We start from the raw sequence: 21,888 nt of genomic DNA, 5'->3' as shown, positions 1-21,888 counted from the left end.
AAGCACAAGGGGGACGCAGCAAGATGGAAAGGTGGATAAGAAAAATAAAAATGTGAAAAAGGGTTGAAGAAGAAAAGAGAGGAGGGGTTGAGGAGGTTTCTCTTTGGGAAAAGCTGCAGCTGGTGTCACCTGCCCACCACCCCCTTCTCTAGCCTCACCCTCCCTCCCACTGAGGCCTCATTAAAGGTCTCCAGGCTATAATTCATTCACTCTCCAATCACTTATCAGGCATGCAATTCCACCAGCATGCTCACTGGGATCCCTGCTCTTATTGCACAGGGAATACTGATGCTCACAAACAAGAAATACTGATGCTAATAGAAGAAAAACAGAAAGCTCATATTCTCTATAGTCTTGGGTCCATTATGCACTTAGGTATATAGCACGCAACATACAGGCCAAACAGAGCTGACTCCTGAATTATGCAATGGATGGGGATGTTGTTGGCACTAAGGAGAACATGCAGATCTGTATCTGTGACAACCTGTGGACAGTTAGTAAACTCCACACCGTGTAAACAGGTTAATAGAGACAGGCTTTTGGAGCCCCATACACTTGGGACCCAGCAGTCATGGGCGTCTCCTTTTCATATTCAGCTGATAACATTATTAAAATTTTTATGCCCTTACTTTTATCCTTACGTGTATGTGTTTGTTCCCCACCTATCCACTGACTCCATCAGATTTTGTGCGGTGTAAAATTTAGTTAAATAGTTAATCTCTTGTCAGTAAACCATATTTTCAACTGATTTTTATTCAGCATGACAGAGGAAAAGGAGTAATCTATGAGAGACAATAGTCTTTACAGAGGCATTAGTATCTTTTCCTGCTGAGAGAACAACAGCCTTCCTCCTGTCCCAGTCTTCAGCGAGAGCCGGCTCCTGGATCTCTTTTTGTCTCCACTAATCCTCCATACTGAGTGAGACGGCTCGATAGAGAGGGGGAGAGGGGGTGAATAGAGGGGGGAAATAAAGGAATATAAGGACATGGGCAGAAAGAGAAAGAATGATAGAGCAGAGAAGGGGAGGTAAATCAATGCTTGATAAAGTGCAAAGTCTACAAACACAAACACAAACACCAACACATAATATACTATATTGTATTATAATTTAACCAAATTAGTAATACAATATTACTAATCTAATCTAATAGTGTTCGAAGTGAAAGCTACCAATAATCCAAAGCAAGAAAGGTCTCGGAGCTCCAGAGGAACTGTAGTGTGAACAGAAAGAGGAATTCATCAGAGCTGAAGTGGACCATAGAGAGAACCGAGTCCTCTTTCAAATGAACTCACAATGCAAAAACGCAACGCAACAAGAACTGAGTTTCTTCTCTGTTGGTCCACTTTAATACGAATGAGTTTGGTTGGTTTTTAAAAAGGACTATATGTGAAAACACCCTAATATTCTACCACTTCTAACTCTCAGTCGTCATTTTACAATTAAATATAGCCAAAATCACAGCGACACATCTACTAACACATCCTCACACATAACACCCATTTACATCCTGTTACTGTTAACATCTGCTCCGCTATTTGTTCTTCTAAATGAACTCTGCTCACCTTCATAAAATGAACGTGTGTGCACCTCCCTGACACACACCACAAACTCTGCAAAACACACTCCGACACTCACAAACATGCGCTCACTGTCTTACATACTAGCGAATACTGTACTGAATATACAGAGTCCTGTCTGTGACTCTGAGCCACTTAACAAACAGTATCTGTAATATACAGTGTGTGAGCAGTGCATTAGCTCACAGACACACGTACACACGTACACACAGACACAGACATAATTTCAAATGTAATAGCGAAAGCTATGAGCTTAAGTGTATGTGTGTGTGTGTGATCAGACAACACACAGATCAGAGAGAGAATCCATGCCTGAGGCAAGAGAAGAAGAAGAAGAAGAAGAAGAAGAAGAAGAAGAAGAAGAAGAAGAAGAAGAAGAAGAACATAAGAGATGGAGATGTGGAGAGGAGAGGACTTTTTTCTTTTTAGGGTACTCTTTTCAAGTACATACCTCCTTCAAGACAACACACACTAACACACACACTCCACTCTTATCTCTCCCTTCCTCCTACACTTACTCACCCACCCAGCAGACTCAAGGGTGCATGAAGGACATCCACATCTCTCCTTCTGTCCTCTTCATCCTTAACTATTTTTCTCTTTCTTTCTCTCTTGCCCTCCCTCTTTCTCTCACACACACGCACACACTCTTCGCTCTGTGTTTTTCTCATTAAGTCCGCAGTAAATCAGATCACGCCTCTGTGCAATAAATTACAGACCTGGGAGCAGAGGAGGAGAGACAGAGAAGGAGGTAGAAAAGGAGGAGGAGAGTGGAGTTGGGATGTAGCAATGTCAGGATGCAGGGAGCGAGACACGGGTGGATGATAAATGAACTTGGAATGGGACGTGAGGGAGAGCTAAATCCTATACATGTGGATACGTGAGGCTGAATGCACATGTACATACAAGCGTCACACGCACAAATACAGGCACACACGCGTGTGCACGGCGCTGGGAAACACATCAATAACAGCATCAGCAGCTTTCACGGTCCAAAGCAGCCAGACACCTACACACATTTTAGGCATCAAATGGCAAAGTCCACTCAAAGTCAGACAAAGTCATGAAGTCAACATGAGCATGACATCAGCTGACTGGCATTTTGATGCACTTATTTGTTTTTCAAGTGAACAAGAGATTAATTTACTGATTGATACATTAGCCAGGAGAGGCTGGAGCGAATCCCAGCTGACATCGGTGTTTACATTGCTGTGAGGCGACAGTGCACTGGCCCACTGTGCCGCCCCATGAGCAAGATATTTTGGAAGTCTAGAGTTCCAGAAATCCCATTCATTTTTTCACAAAGACGTTAGATGACTGGTATTTAGAGCAGTTCAAAGCTTAGATGAGCCAGAATGTCTCCCAGCTGAATCATCGATACAAACAATGAGCAAGAAACAGTGTCAGAAAATATCTGGTATTCCAATAATAAAAAAAAGAAAAAGCTAAGCTGTGTACATAAAATCATAAAGAGAGAAGTGACCTACAACTCTTAGGGAGACTTTTGGTTAGAAACGTCCAATCACAAAGCTGAGGATTCTGTTATTTACAACACAAACAGCAAGGAAACAGAATAATGAACTGTTTGCATCCATTTCATTTCACTGTTTGCAATATTTTGTCACAACCATAATAACAGAGAAATCTGAATTTGCAACAACTCTGATTCGCACCTCTGACTGTTTGAGGGTCACAGGCATTGTAGTATTTAAAGACATCTTCCATACCAAGCTAAGAGAAAATGATTTGTCATTTCTTTGTTTGTCCAATCCTCTTCATCTCCTTCCTCTTAGGTATTGATCCTCCTACTTTCCATCTGAGCTTCATTTCTTTCAATCCATTCTTGTTATCTCTAATTAAGACAACACTTAACATGCTTCTTCTGCAGCTGGGGCCCAACGAGACGACACACAAAGACTCAGCAGCAGCATCTTTTCAGGGTTTACGTCATATTGACAACTGCGATGGTAGGAACAACCCTCTTCTCTCCACACACACACACACACACACACACACACGTCCATGCACAGACGCACCAACATGTGTGTACACATTCATCAAACTACTGAACCATGGGATGTTTGGTTAGCTTCTTTCCTAACATAGGCAGGTGGAGGGACCCCATGGTTATATCAGTGCTCCATCCCCACCAGCCCCCTCCCCCACTAACACTGTTGTCCCGACTGCACACACATCCTTCCTTCAGGGGGATGAATAATGCATTTAGCATTGCAAGTAATTGACCTTCTGCATTAACATAAAGAATTTGTCTGCATATAGGGAAAGCTGACACAACACAGCAGTAGAAATCATAACACACTTAGTGTCTGTCAGTGTCAACATCGGACATGAGGAGAGAAGCCCACCTCTCTTTATGTTGCTGCAGCAAAGTATTTCATAACACTAGAGAGGTTATGAAACTCTGTAGTCCCAGTTGGATCTGCCCACCTGTTCTTCTCCCCGTCTGCACTCACACATTGTCATACATGCATAACCTACATACTGTATGAATACAAAATCACATACACATGTCATGTCCACTCTGCTCACTCTTTCTCACCATTTCTCTCACATGCACAGCACAGCACAGCCAGACTGCTGTCTTACAGCTAATCATCATTTGTTATTAGCAACTGTTGAGATTTGCTGAATATAAATTTGGAATACATGTAGAAGAGTATAGCATTTTTAATGAATGAAAATATGATCAATACAGTAGGCACTAGACTGGTCAATGTTTTGTTTCAATAACACAGTCAGTTAGGGCTCACTTTAATTAAGTTTAGTGATTCCATTTAAACAGTGAATAAAACAGTAGTGATGTTTGTGTTTTACACATACAGTATATATATTTGATAATAATTTGGGCTGATGGGACACAGTTTGTTAAATTTAACATTAATTTGATTACTTTAAATTTAACTTTGCATGTATTTGCCATATGATGCAGCACAGATGCAACTAAAAATCATTTTCATTACTAAACTATCTGCTGAGTAATTTATTTCAGATTGCAAAGTTTGTCCGACCAAAAGTCTAAAACCTGAAGATAATCAGTTTCCTATCATAGAAAACAAAACAAACAGCAAATCTTCACATTTGAGAAACTCAAACCAGAGAAATTTTGACATTTTTTTCTTGAAAAATGACTTAAGCAATTAATCAATAATAAAAATTGTTGCCAATTAATTTTTTTTCGGTCTTCTAATAAACTGATTTCTCCTCAAATCTATTCCATTAAATTGGATAGCATCTATATTTATATGAGGAAAATATTCTTACAGATATTGTGATATTGATTGTTTCGCCCCACCCTACACTTAGTGGCATAACTACTGCTGAATAAGCAAACAACAAACTTATCTAATCACATATACATAGCGTATAGTATGTAGCTTCCTCACTGGTCTAGTCAACTCTTCTGTACCAGTGCATGCATGTGCGCGTGCATGCCTAAGTGTGTGTGTGTGTGTGTGTGTGTACTTTAGTGGAGAGGCAGTTATATGTAACACTGTGCACATTTGGCAGCTGAATGTTTCCCTTTTACTGTACGATGGACAAGGCACGGAAACCATTACACACACACGTGCATGTACACACTCCTCTTTAATCTTACAGCACTATCTATTATTCAGTGAAAGCAGGTGGGAGGGGCGGGGTAAAGGGGTAGAAGGGGTAGGGCTGAATGGAGAGTGGGTGGGTGAGGGAGGGGGCAATCAAGGGCGGGGAAGTGTGTATGTATGTGTGTGTGTCTGTATGAGAGAGTGTGTATGTGTGTTGGGGTTGAGGATGATTAAAAAAAAACAGGCAACCCCCAACCCAGTTCACATTTTCAGCTCACTCTAGTCCCATGAATGGTAAATTGTCGGCAGCCGCTGAGATGGAGGAGTAAGAGGAAGACAAAGGCAGTGAGGGGGAATAAAGACCCCATGACCCACCAACCCCCTCCTGACTTCCTCTCTATAGACTGCCACACTTCAGATGGGTGGCTTGTATCAATACGGCATGTTACTGATGAAAGAGCTAACACCTTCAGCACACACATTAATATGTTCCATTGTTCTCACCATACAGCACACACTCATTCATGCCAGTTTCTTATCTAAACAAAATGTGCAAGTTCTGTTATAGAATAGCAACCTCTCAAGGGTATACCCTGCGTCTTGCGCAGTGCATGCTGGGATAGACATCCTCCATGACCCTGAACAGGATATTCGGGTATGAATGGATGAATGAATAGATGGTTAGTTTAAAGGTAGGAAAACAATACAAAAAAGGTGACTTTGCCATATTAGTTTAGCATTTTAGCATGCTAGCACTTTCTAATTAGCACTAAATACAAAGTAAAGCTGAGGCCGATATGAATGTCATTGGTTTTGCACTTATTTGGTCATAAACCAAAGTACTGGACAAATAAAAATGAAACATTTCACCTGATGATGGCTAAATCCATCCTTAGGTGACCATGAATGCGTGCACTGAATTTCATGGCAATCTGTCTGGTAGTTATTGAGACATTTCACTCAAAACCAAAAATGTGAACCTCATGGTGGCACTAGAAAAGTAAGGATCACCAAAGACATTAGGATTCATCTTCTGGGGGAACATCGCTGTCCGTACAAAGTTTCATGGCAGTCCATCCAATAGTTGTTGAGATATTTCAGCCTGGTGGACCTATTGTAAGACCGGCTTTGCCATCCAGTACCTGTGCTTTGAATTCACAAGACATATGACTTTATAACAAACCACCAACACTCCTATTACTCACAGTCTATGGCCAAACATTTTAACTTGAGGCAAAGACTCTGAAAGACTGTTCAAAGATGATAATAATTATAATGCTATGTACTGTAGCAGTAGAGACACAGCCAATTACTAAGCCTGAATAACACACCTCTCTCATTGCCTGTGGCAACAATTAAACACACAAAAATGCGCAGCAGCAGTCGCTCATTGATCAAAATGAGAGAACTAGGTTTTGTTACTGGGGGCCCATTCAGCTAAAATACCTCCCACTCCCTGCACCCACACACACATCAACACACACATCAACTGGGTTTATTCTGTCTGGCATGAAAGCTATCTGTAAACAAAATTGGTGTGGCTGTCGAGTAGGGGATCAGTTCACAGAGGACTGTGGTAGAGGACAGTGAGGAGGACAGAGGAGAGAGGAGGGCATCAAGAGGATTGTACTCATTCAGACATAGAGGGAAACTGGAGATCTGCCCCCATGAGGGATGCAAAACTGGGACTGGGGCAAAGGCAGGAATGCAGTCCCATGCAGAGCCGCAATGAGTAAGCCAAAACAAAACATCCCCACAACTTAGTAAACACCAATAAGCACACACATAGGGCTCCAAATAATGAGTATTTTTATTATCGATTAATCTGATGAGTATTTTATCAATGACTAAGTTAATCATTTTGTCTGTTAAATGCAGGAAAATAGCGACAAATGCCCATTATGTGGGGCCCTAATGGTGCCATAATTTCTCAGGGTACAAGATGATGTCTTGTCTTGTTTCGGTCAACAAATCCACACATTAGAGTAGCTGGATCTGGCAATTTTTTGGCCTTTTTGCTTGATAAAGACTTAACTGACTGGCAGTTTCTGTCAATTAATCGACTAATTGTTTCAGAGTATTTGGTTATAAAATGTTGGGGGAAAAAGCCAATCACGATTTCCCTTAAGGTCAAGTTGGAGTAAAATTGCTCTTTTCCCCGACCAACAATCAAAAACCTAAAAATACTCAGTTTACTATCAAACAAGACAAATTAAAGCAGCAAATCTTCATAAATGAGAAGCTGACACCAGAAAATGTTTGATATTCTTGTTTGAAAAATGATTATTTGATCAACAAAATAGTTAACAATTATTTTTCTTTGTACTTGCTATTTAATCAGCCTTACAAATTGGCCAAAGATCTTTAGAGAAAACAGATAAATTTCACACAGTACAATGCTCTACTGCACTGATCTCAGTCTCTCATTCTTATTCAGAGCCACACATGTCAAACTGTTGCCAAGAGCTGTCTGGTTAGGGGCCAATTCACTCTCTGGTAAGCTAAAAACAGGATTTCACATTAGTGTTTCCTTTCTTCTCATATTCTGATGGCCTTTCTCCACAATATCCAGTTAAGAAATTATAGAGAAGGGCGCAGTAAGCACACTATGTCACACACATGAATAATGACTGTGCATCGAACCAAGTGCTGATGAAAGTGAATGCACGTGTGACAGCTTGTGCATATACATGTACTGTATGTGTGTATGTAAATTTATCTGCGTGCAAGTGTTTATATCCGTGACTGGCCCAATGTGTTACGCAGTGAGCTGCAGATTTTACAGAAACACATCCCCTAAATCAAAAAATTCCTGCGTTGTAACATTTCACTCAGTAGGGGAGTGACTTCCACTGTGACAAGCTGATAGCATGACTGTACGTGTGTGCCAAGTTCATAAGCTTTCTGTCTTTTGGGCAAAATGAGAAAAACAAGCCATGGTCTCAAATAGTGACAGAGGGAAACAGAAGCAAAACAGGAGAACAGAATAAAAAAAGGTTTCCAGTGAAAGATGCCAGAAAGGGGGATTTCAAAAAAGTATATGAGGTAGAGGCAAAAAGGTGGAGAGGCAGAGTAAGAGGGAGGGAGAAAAAAGGAGAGAGTGGTTCTCGCTTTCCATCAGTAGTGCTGTGATCAATATCAGTGTCTGACAGAGTAGTGCTCCAGCCTTTACCATAAATCACTTCCTATTATGATAGAACCTCTAAATCACACACACACACACACACACACACACACACACACACACACACACACACACACACACACACACACACACACACAGATACATTCATTCATACATACATACAATGGCACACTTCAGTACACACTAACACCGGACATTATTTATGTCCGAGGAGTGCACTCCAAAAAACAGGTAATAAACATCACCAGAGCAGGAAAATATGACTGCTGTCCAGTGATGCCACAGTGACCATCTTCAGTTAAAATACTGGAGTTTCATTCTCAATATGCGCTCGGGGAGTTACACTTAACTTAAGTACATAATGTGAAATTCTATGCAAAATTGTTATGACTGCATGCTGGGATGATGTCAAGAAGCAAGTGAATGTTAATGTAATTTCATGAACATTTAATGGAAAAAATGGAGCCATCTCCATAACGATAGGGTGGTTGCCAGCTTAGCCATAGCATATGAAAACAGATAATGAGCAAGAGGAGAAATGAATCTACCAACACAACTGCTGTGACGACATCAACCTACAGACATATATAGCTTGTTAGGACATCAGACAGACAGACAGACAGACAGACAGACAGACAGACAGACAGACAGGCGGACACATAGCAATCGAGACAGACATACAGCCAGACAGAGAGATAACCACATAGATATACAGCCAGCTAGCCAAACAGATAACCAGACAGCCAGCTAGACAGATTTAATGATGTAATACTCACTGATTTAGTTCCACATCCAAGATGAATTCTCTGCCAAAAGCGTTGACCTGAAAGCTTGCTTGGGCCACATGGTTCACCTAATAAGGTAAGAAAACAGGTTTTTTTTTACTATTACTAAAGACACCCATTATCATATTAATGGTTCACTTCATTATCATATGCATGGATCAATTTTCATCTACATTGATGGATGACTGCATTGTCTTTTTCAGCACCAATCAGCAGTGAGAATAAGACTGTTTTCATTAAGCCATCAAGCTCTGTCTTCTTTGCCTGAATTTGAATTTCTGCAAAAGCTCTCACAGTAACACTTGAGCTACAAATCAGAAATATGGTTTATTGACACCCACTATCAAAACACACACTTAAGTAAAAATACATGTGGACAACATAATGTACTATTATTTTACCTCGATGACCATCCATTTCTGTTTACCAGATTGGTTTCACAAACCCATGGATTTAATCTCCTGAACCGAGACTGAATGAATTCACCTTTTGAGTTACCATATTTTTATCTGGCAGCAATGATATGTATGTTCACATACAGCGATGCTCACTCTTTCTTCTATAACTGCATGTGTGTGATTGATTTGGCCTGAGGAGGGTCTGATTCATTCTCAGCGCTGGGCACATATGGTACAGGCTTCATTACACCCCCTTGGGTCAATGAGAACTCCACGCAATCATTCCTGTGCAGATCCAGGGGAGTCCCAGAGCCGAGCTAAAACACAGATCACCCTTCCCCCCGGGCCTCAGCCCACGGGCTACCTTCATTACAGACCAGCCGCTGCATGACAGCAAGCGGAGGAGGGGTGCGAGTGTGTGTGGTTTTTTTATTTTTTTTATTTCCGTTTGAGGAGGTGCCCCTGTGCTCACCCAAGGACGAACTTAGCCCATGAGGTCCCCAGTGACCAGAGACTCTATTGTTTGTCAGAGTGTCTGTGCGTGGTCATTGCATATATGACCGGGTAAGAGGGCGTGTGTGTGTGGGGGTGTGTGTGTGGGGGTGTGTGTGTGTGTGTGAGCACATACAAAGGACAATCCTTTTCCATGGCACACTTGCTATGAAATTTAATCTGGCAGATTGGATCCATGATGGGAAGGAGGTACCAGTAATTGTGTTTAATGAAAGCACATCCCAGCTTGACTGAGCCGGGCCAATATTCTGAGACCACCGCCGACTCTTTTTACAGTGATTTCCGAGCCTTCCCACTCACGAGTGTCGAAGTATGACTTTGTATGACTTAAAGTGCTATGGGCGCCCTGCACACACAGACAGAAAGGCAGGCTGGGAAAAAAACATGCAAACCAACACACACATGCTCAGTCTGATTCCACTAGAAGCGTTTGTTTTTCTACCAAAACAACAGGAGCACTTTGCTGAACTCCCCACTGCTCATTCAGCGGTGTTTGTGTCTGAGACTGAAAATAGGCAATGCAACAGAGGTCTATAAATAACTTCCTGTGTGTCACACATTTTCAGAACTATTTGACAGATTTGTTTTTAGGCTATTGATCTAAAAACAGCCAATAACTGATCAAACTTCGTGCAAGTGACATCACAAGTGTTAACTCTCCAGAGAATAAGAAACTAAGAGGAAAAATCAAAGATGCCATCTCCTGTCTCCTCCTCCTCCTACCCTGGATCTATTCCGCCCTTGCGATGTATATTTCATACCTTCATTTAAATTTTGAGACTGTTGATGATTGCCAATGTGCGAGATATTTTCACAACCATGAATTAACAAAATACATTTTTCAGGCACAGTAAACTATTTGTATTTCCTGGGCTGTAAACTCAGGAATTACATGCTCGTCTTAACTGGCTCCAGAGAGGGGAGTGACTCATGATAATATAGGGATTTACGGATGATATAATATCGTTTGATCAAATCTTCTTAGAGTCTTTGTAGAATGTAAAAACGTTAACTTGTTCTGCAGAAACTAGTCTCCTGGCTTTAAACTCCAGCCCACAGAAAGCCTGTGTTATGTGACAAACCTGTGATGAGATTAGTACCAGCTTCAAAAGGAAAATATTAAAATTATATCTGATGGCAGATGGTTTCTGTTCGTTTGTTTACCCATCGGGCCGCCGCTCTGTCTGAGGTGTGAGAGAGACAAAGGGTTAACACCTTCCTGCCTGCTACCATCTGTAGCCCTCCTCTCTCTCCGAGTCCTGAATAGGCTAGCCTACACAAGCCTAAGCCGCACAAATTAAAAACGCATGACAGGTTTGCACAATGCTAATTGACTCATCCCTTGAAATGAACCCAGAAGAAATGCTGCTTCACTGAACTGAATCAGTGAACACAGTTACAGTGATTATGATTATAATATGCACTGTATCAGTTATTACAGACAAGGCCAAATGGCTCTGGTCGACTTTCTTGCCAAACAACATTGTTGTTCCCGTGGGATTTAGATAACTACCAGTAGCTTTCTTCATATTACAATTACATGTCCAAATATACAGCAAAACAAAGCCCATATAGAGCCTATACTGCTACAGTGTTTAACTGGCCACAGGAAGGCTGTGGTACTGGTACTGGCTACAGAACAAAAAGGTGTTAGATAACTGTAAATTAATGTACACATTTGTGACATTATTTCAATTTATGAATGGTTATTTATGATTTTTTACAACTAAATAACTTAAATAGAAAATTTTGATAAGGATACCTCAAATTTGGTTATTAAATGATTTGTGACCATATGTACCAAAGCGGGACATTCAACATTAGAGAAATAAACTTCTCAGTGCCCTCTGGTGGTTAAGCTATAATACCATTTCTAAATGTCCTTAATGTAACTTTAGCATTCCTCTTGTGCAACTTTTTACATACATATCGAACAACATACAGCCAACACCAATATATCCTCGCTAAGCTAAAATCTGCTAATGATCTCAGCCGGACACATAGATCAGTCGAGCTCTAACAGCTAGCCTCTCGCCGCATTCATAAAGTGAATGCTACTTAATGGGACATGAGATTTGAGCTGGTAGGTGACACAGCTGCTGGGAAAGCAACCCAGCCGGACAGACAAGATGCAAGTTTTCACTAAAATATTAATTATCCTGGTTGGCCAGATGACTATAGCCGATGAGCTCTTAAATGTGCAGTGTGGACAAAGTGGAACAACAACAATAGAGGACCTATTACTGAGCAGAATATATGTATTGGTGGAGTGGTCTGCTTTTTGCCAGTGAAGGCAGTGATGACCCATATAGCACCTGCAGACAGTCTAATTAAGTGCGGCTCTTCCTGCCTAAATGTTTCAATCTTTTTCTTTCTGTTTTGCTAGTAATTAACTAATTATTTATTTCCCCAACGAGGACCGGGGCAGAGGAGGAGATGAATCAATGCAAACATAAACAAGCGCGATGTCTTCTAAAGGCATCTCACAGCCTCCATGTAGACACTCCTCTCTCCATCCCGACAACACATGAAAACACCGTGTGTACCTGTGAGGAGCCGAAGCTGGCTTTAACCCTGGTGCTGAGCTCATCCTGCGTGATCTGGCTGTGGTTGTGCCTGTTGTAGAGCAGGCGGAGAGGCACCGTGTCCTCCTTCCCGACGAACCTGCCTGCATCACGAAGAGCCTTCAAGCTCGACAAGGCGTCTCCTGCACAGAGAGGAAAACACCGATTTCATTGCCCGCCTGTCCCCTCCGTGCGGAAAAATCAGTAGTGATACAGAGACACATTCATTATAAAGACTGCCGTCTGAAATGTCGATTTGTCCTATTTCCTTTGATAACATGAAACAGCTATGGGCTGCGTGCATATTTTAAATTTGGATCATGAAGTAGCCGAAGCTATGATTTAAAAATGAAAAAAAAAAAAAAAAAAAAAAAAAAAAAAAAAAAAAAAAAAAAAAAAAAAAACCACAGGCCTATTAATGATGATTTAACGCTTTGTTTGCGCATTTATGTAATATCCAAAATAGTATCAGTTACCATTAGGGCTGCTCTGGTGACCGACGCGCATCAGTCCATAGACGCACAAAAGGGAAATCCACCATCGCGGGCTCATCATCAGCATCATCACCTTTCTCTCTCTGGTTGGAAATTATAAAACAATGCGGTATTCCAGGAGCAGGCTCTCGGGGTCCTGCCTTCGCTAGGAGAGTTTGGAGCCGGGGCTGGTCGTCTGGTTAACGCAGTCCCTTTGGTGGGGGGCCATCGGGGTACCTACGAGTCTGAACGCCGAACTCGTCTGAGCGCACCGAGACCCCGCGGATCGGCAGCACGGAGGAGGCAGGGAGGAGAGAGTGAGAGGGAGGGAGGGAGGGAGGGATGGAGGAGAGGAGAGGACTGGGGACACCTCCTTAAAACACATCAATATCCAGCGGCTCACTGCAGAAACGCCTAATGCATAAATATGAGCGCAGGCAGGATGGAGAAAAGCTGCGGGCCCGGCCTTCCGCCGACTGGATGGACTGAGATGATATCAAAGCCCGCCTCCTCCTCCGCGTCCCTCCATGTTAAATTACTGCAGGAGCGCCATTCCTGCCCAATTCTGCCTGTTATTATCACCATGAGTCACTCCATCATCTGCCAGGGCTCCAGGAGACAAGTTATAATAACGGGGAAATGAGATGTGATGAGGATGCTTGGAACTGGGGCGCTTTTTGTTTTTGTGGATGTTTTATTAAATCAAATACACGTAATTGTTTTTCTTTGATTTGGGCTGCAACAGCACAATACCTGCCTTTTGCCTCCTGTGATATTTTCCTGTTTTGCAAAAACCAAAAACAACAAACAGGAATATGTATGAAAAATCATGACTGGTCAAATAACTGGGTGAGATATTTGTCATCATGTAAGGACTTCTCATGCTTATTATTTTTGGACGTTTTCCCTCTTGTACAATTTGTTCCTTTGTCCACTTTGAAACTGTTGACACACAGCAGCATCAACAAAATCAAAAATGTTGCTGTAAAACCAGTGTCTATGGAAGTCTGAATCAGACACTTGACCTGGTGTGGATTGCCCCAGAGTCACACAGCAACGTGAGTGAATTTCAACATGATTGTTCACCCAAGGAGCTGACATGGCTCTGCGGCAAGAGTCCAAACAATCTGGCACTATAATGTGACATCAAGTCTGAAGATTTTAGAGACTTAATAATGGGTTGAAAACAGCCACTCTACGTTCAAGGGACACTCACATTGCAAGTTAAGTTTGAATGTTCGCCATGCGTGGGTTTTCTCACTATAGTTTAAAGTCATGTAACGACTGGAAACTCTAAATTTGTACTGTGGATATAGACATTTGAGCAAATGGTTGTCTATGTGTGTTATACATGTATAGGATCCAGCACATGCAACCATGCAAAAGGTAAGTGGTTAGAGTTAAAGGATCAATATTTAATGTGTGTATGTTTATAGTTTAAGGAATGGCACATGGAGCAAGTCTAAAGAAGTTTTTGCACTATAATCATAAAGCACAGTGTGAGCGGGTCATCATCTGTATAAGAGCTGCACAAATGACGATAATGTCCGCATTCAGCATTGCCTTTATTTGCAGAGTGCTTGTACCTCAGAACAGACTGTTGCTCATGTCTTTTTCTTAATGTCAGTGGCACAGAGACTCCCATTTGACCCAGTGCATTTATTTGAGAGCAGCAAGGGAGAACAAGGGCTCTATGCTAATGCTCTAAATGCAGGGAAAAAGGGAGAAGATGAGCTAATCCATCAGAAAAAGCACATGATGCCAGGTTATGAAAAGTACACTAAAGAAGAATCCTAAAATGTCACCTATAATGTCATGTACCACACGTCCAACCTACAGGTCATTCACATTAAAATACATATATAACCAATATATGTATAACATACAACCAGTATATGTATTTTACAATACAAATACAATCAGTTCCCCAAGTCTGGGAAGATTCAATCTTCTTTCTCCAAATGACTGTATAAAATGTTACCATTGGAGCTTTAGTTTTCCCTCTGACATACTTGAAAATGAACATTCGGTATTTTGTCGGCATTTCTGTAGAGACTGTGAACTATGAAAATAATATATATATATATATTCACTCACTAATATATCATATATCTTCTAGTGGAAATGAAGAGTATTCAACCCTGACATTTTACACTTTTGTTAAAAAACAAACAAAAAAAAAACATTTGTTTGGTCATTTCTGGTTTAAGAATCAAATAAATTTGTGTTCTCTGTCTTACATTAAGTTCTATTATTACTTTGTGATGGGTGATGAGTGTTAGCTACAACTCAATATCAAGACAGATGTTACGATCTTGGGAATATTATAGTTCTGCATACATCTCTTCAATTTCCAGTCCATTTTAATAGCTCCTTGTGTTGAGTTTAGAATACAAATGCCAAATAAATGTAATGAATACACTTGTGTATTGTGCAAGTTATGTGCAAAATGATAAAAGCCAAACATTTTACAGCCACAGTAAAGATAATTATAACGTTGACATGAGACATTTAACTTCTTTTCAACAGTATACATCTTATACAATGCTGTAAACAAAATGTTACAACACGTCAGCAGCTGCTTTTCTGATATTAAATAAAGGGGGAAAAAATATGCATTTTTACCCCCTGAGTCAAAATAAGCCAGTGTAGATCATTTCGTAATCAGTTGGCTTGCTAGTCCGTGACAATCAAAGTGGTATCGTTCTAGTATTGAAAAAGGCAACAATGGTCCAGTTAATCCCTTCAGTTCATTTGTTCTTTCTTAGTCTTCAAATCCACGAAACTCCGAGCCCATGTCATCACTTGACTGGAAAAGCTCCCAAAGCATGGAGTTGTAAGGAGCATCACTTGGCTTTACATGTTCAACGTGTGTGTCTACTTTCCGTCTTTTCCGTTTATAAACTCGGATCCTTCTCTGTATTTTCCGGGCTGGAGAGAAGCTTGGTGCAAGAAGACTTCCCTCTTTATTTTCTGCAAGGTTGTTTCCAGGCATTACGTTTCCTTTCTGACCAGCCTCAAACAGTAAGGAATCCTTGTTCTTGACAGACTCCTCTTGTTCATTTGTCACAACATTTAGGCTTTTTGGGGAATCATTCTGTGCATTGATATTATGGAAGAGTGAGGTGGAGCTGTTCTTGTCTCTGTGAGATATTTGGTCCACCGAGTCGACCTGAGCAACTCTGGAGGGAAAAGAGATGAGACATTCACCTCTAGAGGGGGCTGTTTCCATCTCGGGCTGAGGAATTTGAGCCCGCTCAGCTTTTTCAGTGCAAGAATTCTGTCTGGGATTCTGTCTGCACGGCCTTTTACATGCAAGAGATTTGTGCTTGGATCTGTCTGAGTGAGTGTAGCAGCTCCTCCTGTCTCCCTCTCTGTGAGTCTGACAAGCAGAACCAGGAACTGATGCGATTTTTAAAGGTTGTCCTGAATAAGATCCCACACTGACAGTCTGATGCTGGACCTCTTTAATAGTCTCTGTGGTATTAAGATCTCCCTTGTGTCTTAGCTCAGTTTTCCCACATGGTCCAGGAGCAACCAGAACAGAGGAAACACTGCACTTTGGTCTAATGGGAATAAAAAAAACTGTGTTAACTATAATGGAACAGAAAGATAAAAGATCTGGATAAGACAAAAACAATGATAAGAGAGATTCTTGTTCTTGCAAACATGTAATGTTGCTGGGTGTTTTAAAGGAATAGGGAAACGTTACCTTTTAACTTTAGTTTTGGTGTGGATGAAGTTGCAGTGAAGCATTGAAACCTGTCTGTCCACCACCAGGTACTCGTCACTCTTGGAGAAGGCCTTGTGACGTTCACTCTGTAGATGCTGAAAAAAAATGTACTCAGTTAAATTATTGATACGGCTGTCCAGTGGAGGACACAATTTCCACTATTGCAGAAGCAACTAAATACAAATAAATCGTCTTGTGTAGGCTTCTGCTACATAATAAAATGTTTCCAGAGAATAAAGAGCCTGATAGACCATTACTGAGGTTAGACTGAATCAGACAACAATCACTGTGAACACTGTTCACCAGGCTCAGCTTGTGTCATACTCAAGTAGATAATAATGATAGACAACCTTTGTGCCTTTTTTGTTTTTTTTTGCAAGATTGATTTGTTTGGCCCAGTTTACCATTCAAACATTTAAACCATTAATCAAACATCTATTGTTTGTAACTGTTAATTGTACTAGATCCAAATTAAAGTTGTGGTATATTAACTGTCCTGTCCAGTATTTTTGAAACAAATTTAAGGTTTATAAAAAAGGACTAACAAACAACAAGCCTTTTAGTTTCATTGTTTAAAATGACAGAATCTGATACACGTATGCACCGTTACCATACATTACTCTGTCAGTCATTGTATTGTATTTACAAATGTGAAAACTTACCGTGATGAGGTTTTCATATTTGATCATACAGCACTCGCAGTAGCCACCTCGCTTCTTGTCTTTGTTCTTCTTTCGGCCGTGAGCTCTCTCCTCAGTGGCTGAGGCCTTCCCACCTCTGGTACCCAAGGAACACAGGAGTGGAACAAATATAATCAAACTAAGACGAAAATTGTTGTTTGGTAAATTTTCATTCAGTCCTGACGAGCAACCCCATGGATTTTTGAGTGGCTCCAGAGGTACAATCTCAAATCATGCAGATGAGCACTCTTCAAAACCACAGAACTTTCAGCTCTACACAAGATCCCAAAGTTTCAAAACATAGCAAATATATCACCTTAAATAAAGGACATTTTTTAGTAGTTAATTTGTTACCTAGTTAGTTAATCAATTAGTTACTCATTTAGTTAGTCAGTTGGTTAGTAATTTTAATACGTGGATATTTGTCTATGGGGTTCAACATACAGTATAATTAAGGATTAAGAGCAGGACATTAACAAATAGCACATTTTTAACAGAGACAGATGTAGTCACAAAACATCACTGCAAAATACAAAAGAAGCTGGATGCTAAATTAAATTTGTTACTAAGATACTAATTTTAAAGTTCCATGGGGGAAATTTAAGGGGAATAAATAAGAAGATAAGAAAATAAGAAAGAGTTTTTAAAAAGATCTGCTCCTTATGAAAGTGTGACATACTGTACGGTCCACATCTTAAATTAGCTAAGAGTAATCCAGAGAAGAAAACATCAAACCTGTGTCCTTGCTGTTTGTTCCCAGGAGGATCCTTGTCCTCGACACAGAAGGGACTACAAGGTGGAACAGCCTTCAGGTTGAACTCAGGTATGTTTGGCATTGTGAGGTAGATTGGACGGTAGTGTCTGAGGAAGGGAAAAGAAACACTTTATAGTGCACAGAGGTAAACAAGACAGTAGGTGGATGTCACCTTTTTTTTTTTTTAAACTACTGTATTTTACCTGCTTGAATCCTCAACCTTGACAAAGGGTTTACTGATTCGCCCACCTGGAAAAAACATCATATATGGTCCATTTCAATTTGAGTGTGTATTTACAGTGCATCAAGAACAGCAGCCTACATTTCAAGCTAAAAATAAAACATTGACTGAGTAATAACCACATCAGCTCAGAAAACATGTTTATTCCTGGAGAAGACATTTACCTTTGCATCTCTGAAAGCCTTGCTTTGCTGCTGACTGAGCTTTGACCTATAAAGAATGACATTAAAAAGTACTTAAAAATGTAACTTAACCAATCATGCTTATGACATTAATCCCAAAAATATGATTCCATTTCTGCAAATGATACATTTGAGATTTTAAACCTATGAACTTACGCTTGCTTTGACAGCAGTGGTCCTAGGACATTGGACGCTGTTCTTTTTTCTCTTCTGCACATACGCTATAACATCTGCAATTGTACAGTAAGTCAAAGCAAAATTAGCTACCATTTCATGTACATCATAATTTCAAATTATGTAACTATAGATAGATGTTAATGGTTCATGTAATGTAACAAAAACTGACGTAACCTCTACAACATACCGTCTATGTAGAGGATTTTCACACCCCACTCCAGAGCATTTGACAGAATCTTGTTCATTTGTACCCTCTCCTAAAACAAACAAGTGTCTATTAGCCCAGAAAAGAAAAGAGGTAATTAAAGTTCCTTTGTAAACTCATTAGTGTTGACTTAACAAACCTGCTCTTTCACCACTCTCTCCACCAAAGACTTCCCTCGACTTGTGACAAACTGCAAAACATCAACAAATAATCAAAATTAAAGATGTTGAAGAGTGCTGGGAAGACGTGAGACACAATGTAAAAGCATATCTTTCTTTATCTTGAGGTGAAGCATATGAAACAATGACAGACATGCAATAGATGTGGCAACAGAGAAAGTGAACTCACTGTGTCTGCTTGACCCTGAGACCTGTTTTTAATGTTGTCCCCATGGCTGCCAGGACGGTGTGGGTTTGAACGAGGGTGAGGTGAACTCGGTCCAGAGTCCGGGCTAGGGACAGGAGTGTCCTGCCGGAGGCACTGTACATATTTGGCCTCCCTCTTGTTGGACACCAGATACTTAATTTCCTTACTGAAGAACTTCTCAACAGTCTGAGAGACAGACAAGGGAAAGACAGGATAACATTTTTGGGAAAGCTTTAACACCTTTATAACAGTCTCTTCCAGAAAAACAACTGCAGCGCAGAGTATGTTGACAGTGTCTTACAGGGCTCAGTACACAACCTATAAACCTAAATACAATTTTGGTACTAACCAAAACATGTCCATAGCACAGAGTATTGAAAACTGTCAAGCAGCAAAGGCTGGCATTGAATGTCCTAGTCAGATTCATCTTGGGTTTTTTTTAAGTCTGATATTTTCTGATTTAAATCTACATTTCGCCAATTTAAGCCTATTCTATCCAGGCCAGAGTTCTTGCCTGTATTTTGTTTGTTGTTTCGTTTGTTACTGTTTAATGTAATGTTTATTGTTAGTTAGTCTGTATAGAAAATTCATAATCTAGTATCACCACAAAAACAAAAGCATAGCATTTGCACTTATGTTGAAAAACATCAAACAACACCCATCCCTTGTGTCTTATTGTAATCATCATAAATAGTATCATAATGGAGATGAAGACTCAGCATAGTTCAAGGGCTAACTGGTGAAAGTCTATGATAATATCATATGGACAAAAAAAGATGTGGGTCTATATCAAATGCAGGATATTGTGAGCAAAAAACATGACATTATGTGTTTTGAATAAATCTGTAACGCTAACTAAATAGCTTGTGTAATCGTGGCAAAATGAAGTTGACACAAGATAAATGACAGTAAAGCTTTCTGACAGTCAAAAAGGAACCAAATCTGTTTTTGTCTCACCCCTCCCAGTTCTTTGATGTCACTCTCCAGTGTCTCTGCTGTTCTATTTGATGGCAGGTCCAGGTAAAATACTCTCCCAGTAAAAGGTTTGCTTTGAGTAGAAGACGACACACGCGACGTTGGCTTAGCTTGGCTCAGTGTTGTCTTGTCCCCAGTGTTGACGCCTTTTCCTAAAAGACAATCATTAAAGTCACACAGAGAGAGATAACTCATCAACAACACAGGAATCTATTAATTTTACTGACAGAATGATCAGTCATTTATTTGGTCAAATATGAAACTTTTAATGGTTACACCTAAAAATAGAGTTGCTCAGACCAGCTTGTTTTATAATCATTATCAACTATGTATGTTTTTAGCTGCTGGTCAAACTAAGCAACCTTAAAAACTTAATGAACTGGTCCACCCTCTTTTAGCATCTCTTGTCTATTCTCATGCTATGTAAAAGGCCTTGAGTTTTGCCTCTTGTGTTCATTAGTCTGCCCTGTTTCCAGGTCTTCACGGTCCTGCCAGTGCTTGGCAGCACCTTAAGTAGCATTTTTATATTTTTCCTACAGCTTATAAAACTTAATAGTATATGTTGTGTACTTTATTTACCTACTGTTACAATTCTGTTTCTCAGTAGTTGTAGAGTTGTAACTCAGCTATCTGTATCTACAGTATCTACTGCATGTCTGAAGAGTCATCTCTCTTGTTAAAAAGGTTTTTATCTCAAGTTTTTCTTTATTCAAATCAAGGGTTGTGCAGACTTACAGCCTGGTAATAACCGTCAATTAGCTTAAGTCTACGTTTAAAATTTAACGAGAAAACAAGAAAACAAACTTTGGTAGTAAAAAACGCTACCATAATAAGATAATGAACAATAACTTTACCTTGCCAAGTGGGTGCTCTGTGCCTCTGAATGCGTTTTGGCTTCATATTATTCTCTTTCATTGAGAACAAATATTTTTCTTTCCCGTCTAGTTTGAGTCAACGTGCCCCAGGAAGTCAGTGCTTGTCCCGTAGGTGTAACAAAGAAACTGTTATTTCGAAGAAGACAGAGAGTGAAACAAGATCGCGTCTGATTAGTCGTAAGACAAAAAAGTAACGTTAGCTGAGACTGTTCTCGCTGTTAGGTTAAACTGTGGGTAACAGTTAAACACCGATAACGTACGTTCACAGTGTCAGTCCCCGAGCGGACAGACAGCTCTGTCGGTTAGCTGCTTTGCTTACGTTACACTGTTTAGTAAGCTTAAGTCAATAAACGTCTCTTGGGCTATGGAGGCATGTTTGTTACCACAGACTATCCACTGGCCAACCGTTTTATAACTGTTTAGCCAGTTGGACTAAACTCTTAAGATCACAAAACCTCCCTTTCCTTTCCCGCTTTAAATCCAATGGTGGAGGAAGTCTGTGTTGCCATGTTTGACACTTTCCGGCCACGGCCAATTTACTCTAAACGGCTAACATTTGAATTAATAATGTATTTATAAAATTCCTGGAAGAGATCCTTTCTGTCTTTGATTAAATAAACTCTAGTATTAACATTTCCGCAAAACTGAGAGGTCTGTGCTTTTTGCAGAAATTCTTCTAAC

The 21,888-nt window shown here is 40.3% G+C and overlaps 2 protein-coding genes across 2 annotated transcripts in view; both read right to left on the bottom strand.

Moving 5' to 3' along the window:
* The window catches only part of adam22 (ADAM metallopeptidase domain 22), a 64,192-nt gene extending 50,923 nt beyond the window's left edge, over positions 1–13,269 (bottom strand). The window contains exons 1-3 of the mRNA XM_022766159.1: positions 13,023–13,269; positions 12,529–12,689; positions 9,063–9,139 (exon numbers count right to left, since the gene is read on the bottom strand). Of these exons, the coding sequence (XP_022621880.1) occupies positions 9,063–9,139; positions 12,529–12,689; positions 13,023–13,110 (326 nt within the window). The 5' untranslated portion in view covers positions 13,111–13,269. The remainder of the gene's footprint in view (positions 1–9,062; positions 9,140–12,528; positions 12,690–13,022) is intronic.
* Positions 13,270–14,565: 1,296 nt separating this feature from the next.
* On the bottom strand, positions 14,566–21,406 carry dbf4 (DBF4 zinc finger). The gene is made up of 12 exons (XM_022766207.1): positions 21,187–21,406; positions 20,315–20,484; positions 19,340–19,543; positions 19,131–19,181; positions 18,974–19,043; positions 18,766–18,839; positions 18,592–18,637; positions 18,390–18,435; positions 18,168–18,293; positions 17,415–17,529; positions 16,732–16,847; positions 14,566–16,585 (listed from the first exon to the last, which is right to left on the bottom strand). Exons 1-12 carry the CDS (start codon positions 21,245–21,247, stop codon positions 15,784–15,786), a joined length of 1,881 nt encoding a protein of 626 aa, XP_022621928.1. The 5' UTR covers positions 21,248–21,406; the 3' UTR covers positions 14,566–15,783.
* Between the last annotated feature and the right edge of the window lie 482 nt (positions 21,407–21,888).

The sequence above is a fragment of the Seriola dumerili genome, unplaced genomic scaffold, assembly GCF_002260705.1.
Source record: "Seriola dumerili isolate Sdu_G_001 unplaced genomic scaffold, Sdu_1.0 BDQW01000814.1, whole genome shotgun sequence".
Classification (NCBI taxonomy): Eukaryota; Metazoa; Chordata; class Actinopteri; order Carangiformes; family Carangidae; genus Seriola; species Seriola dumerili.
Note: the sequence above shows the minus strand (reverse complement) of the source record. Positions and strands in the feature narration are given on the sequence as shown.

Coding starts and splice junctions, on each gene's coding strand:
- dbf4 (XM_022766207.1), bottom strand. CDS start 21,247: ATGAAAGAGAATAATATGAAGCCAAAACGCATTCAGAGGCACAGAGCA. Junction 19,182..19,339: donor CTCAGGGTCAAGCAGACACA/GTGAGTTCACTT, acceptor GATGTTTTGCAG/TTTGTCACAAGTCGAGGGAA. Junction 19,044..19,130: donor AGAGAGTGGTGAAAGAGCAG/GTTTGTTAAGTC, acceptor TGTTTGTTTTAG/GAGAGGGTACAAATGAACAA.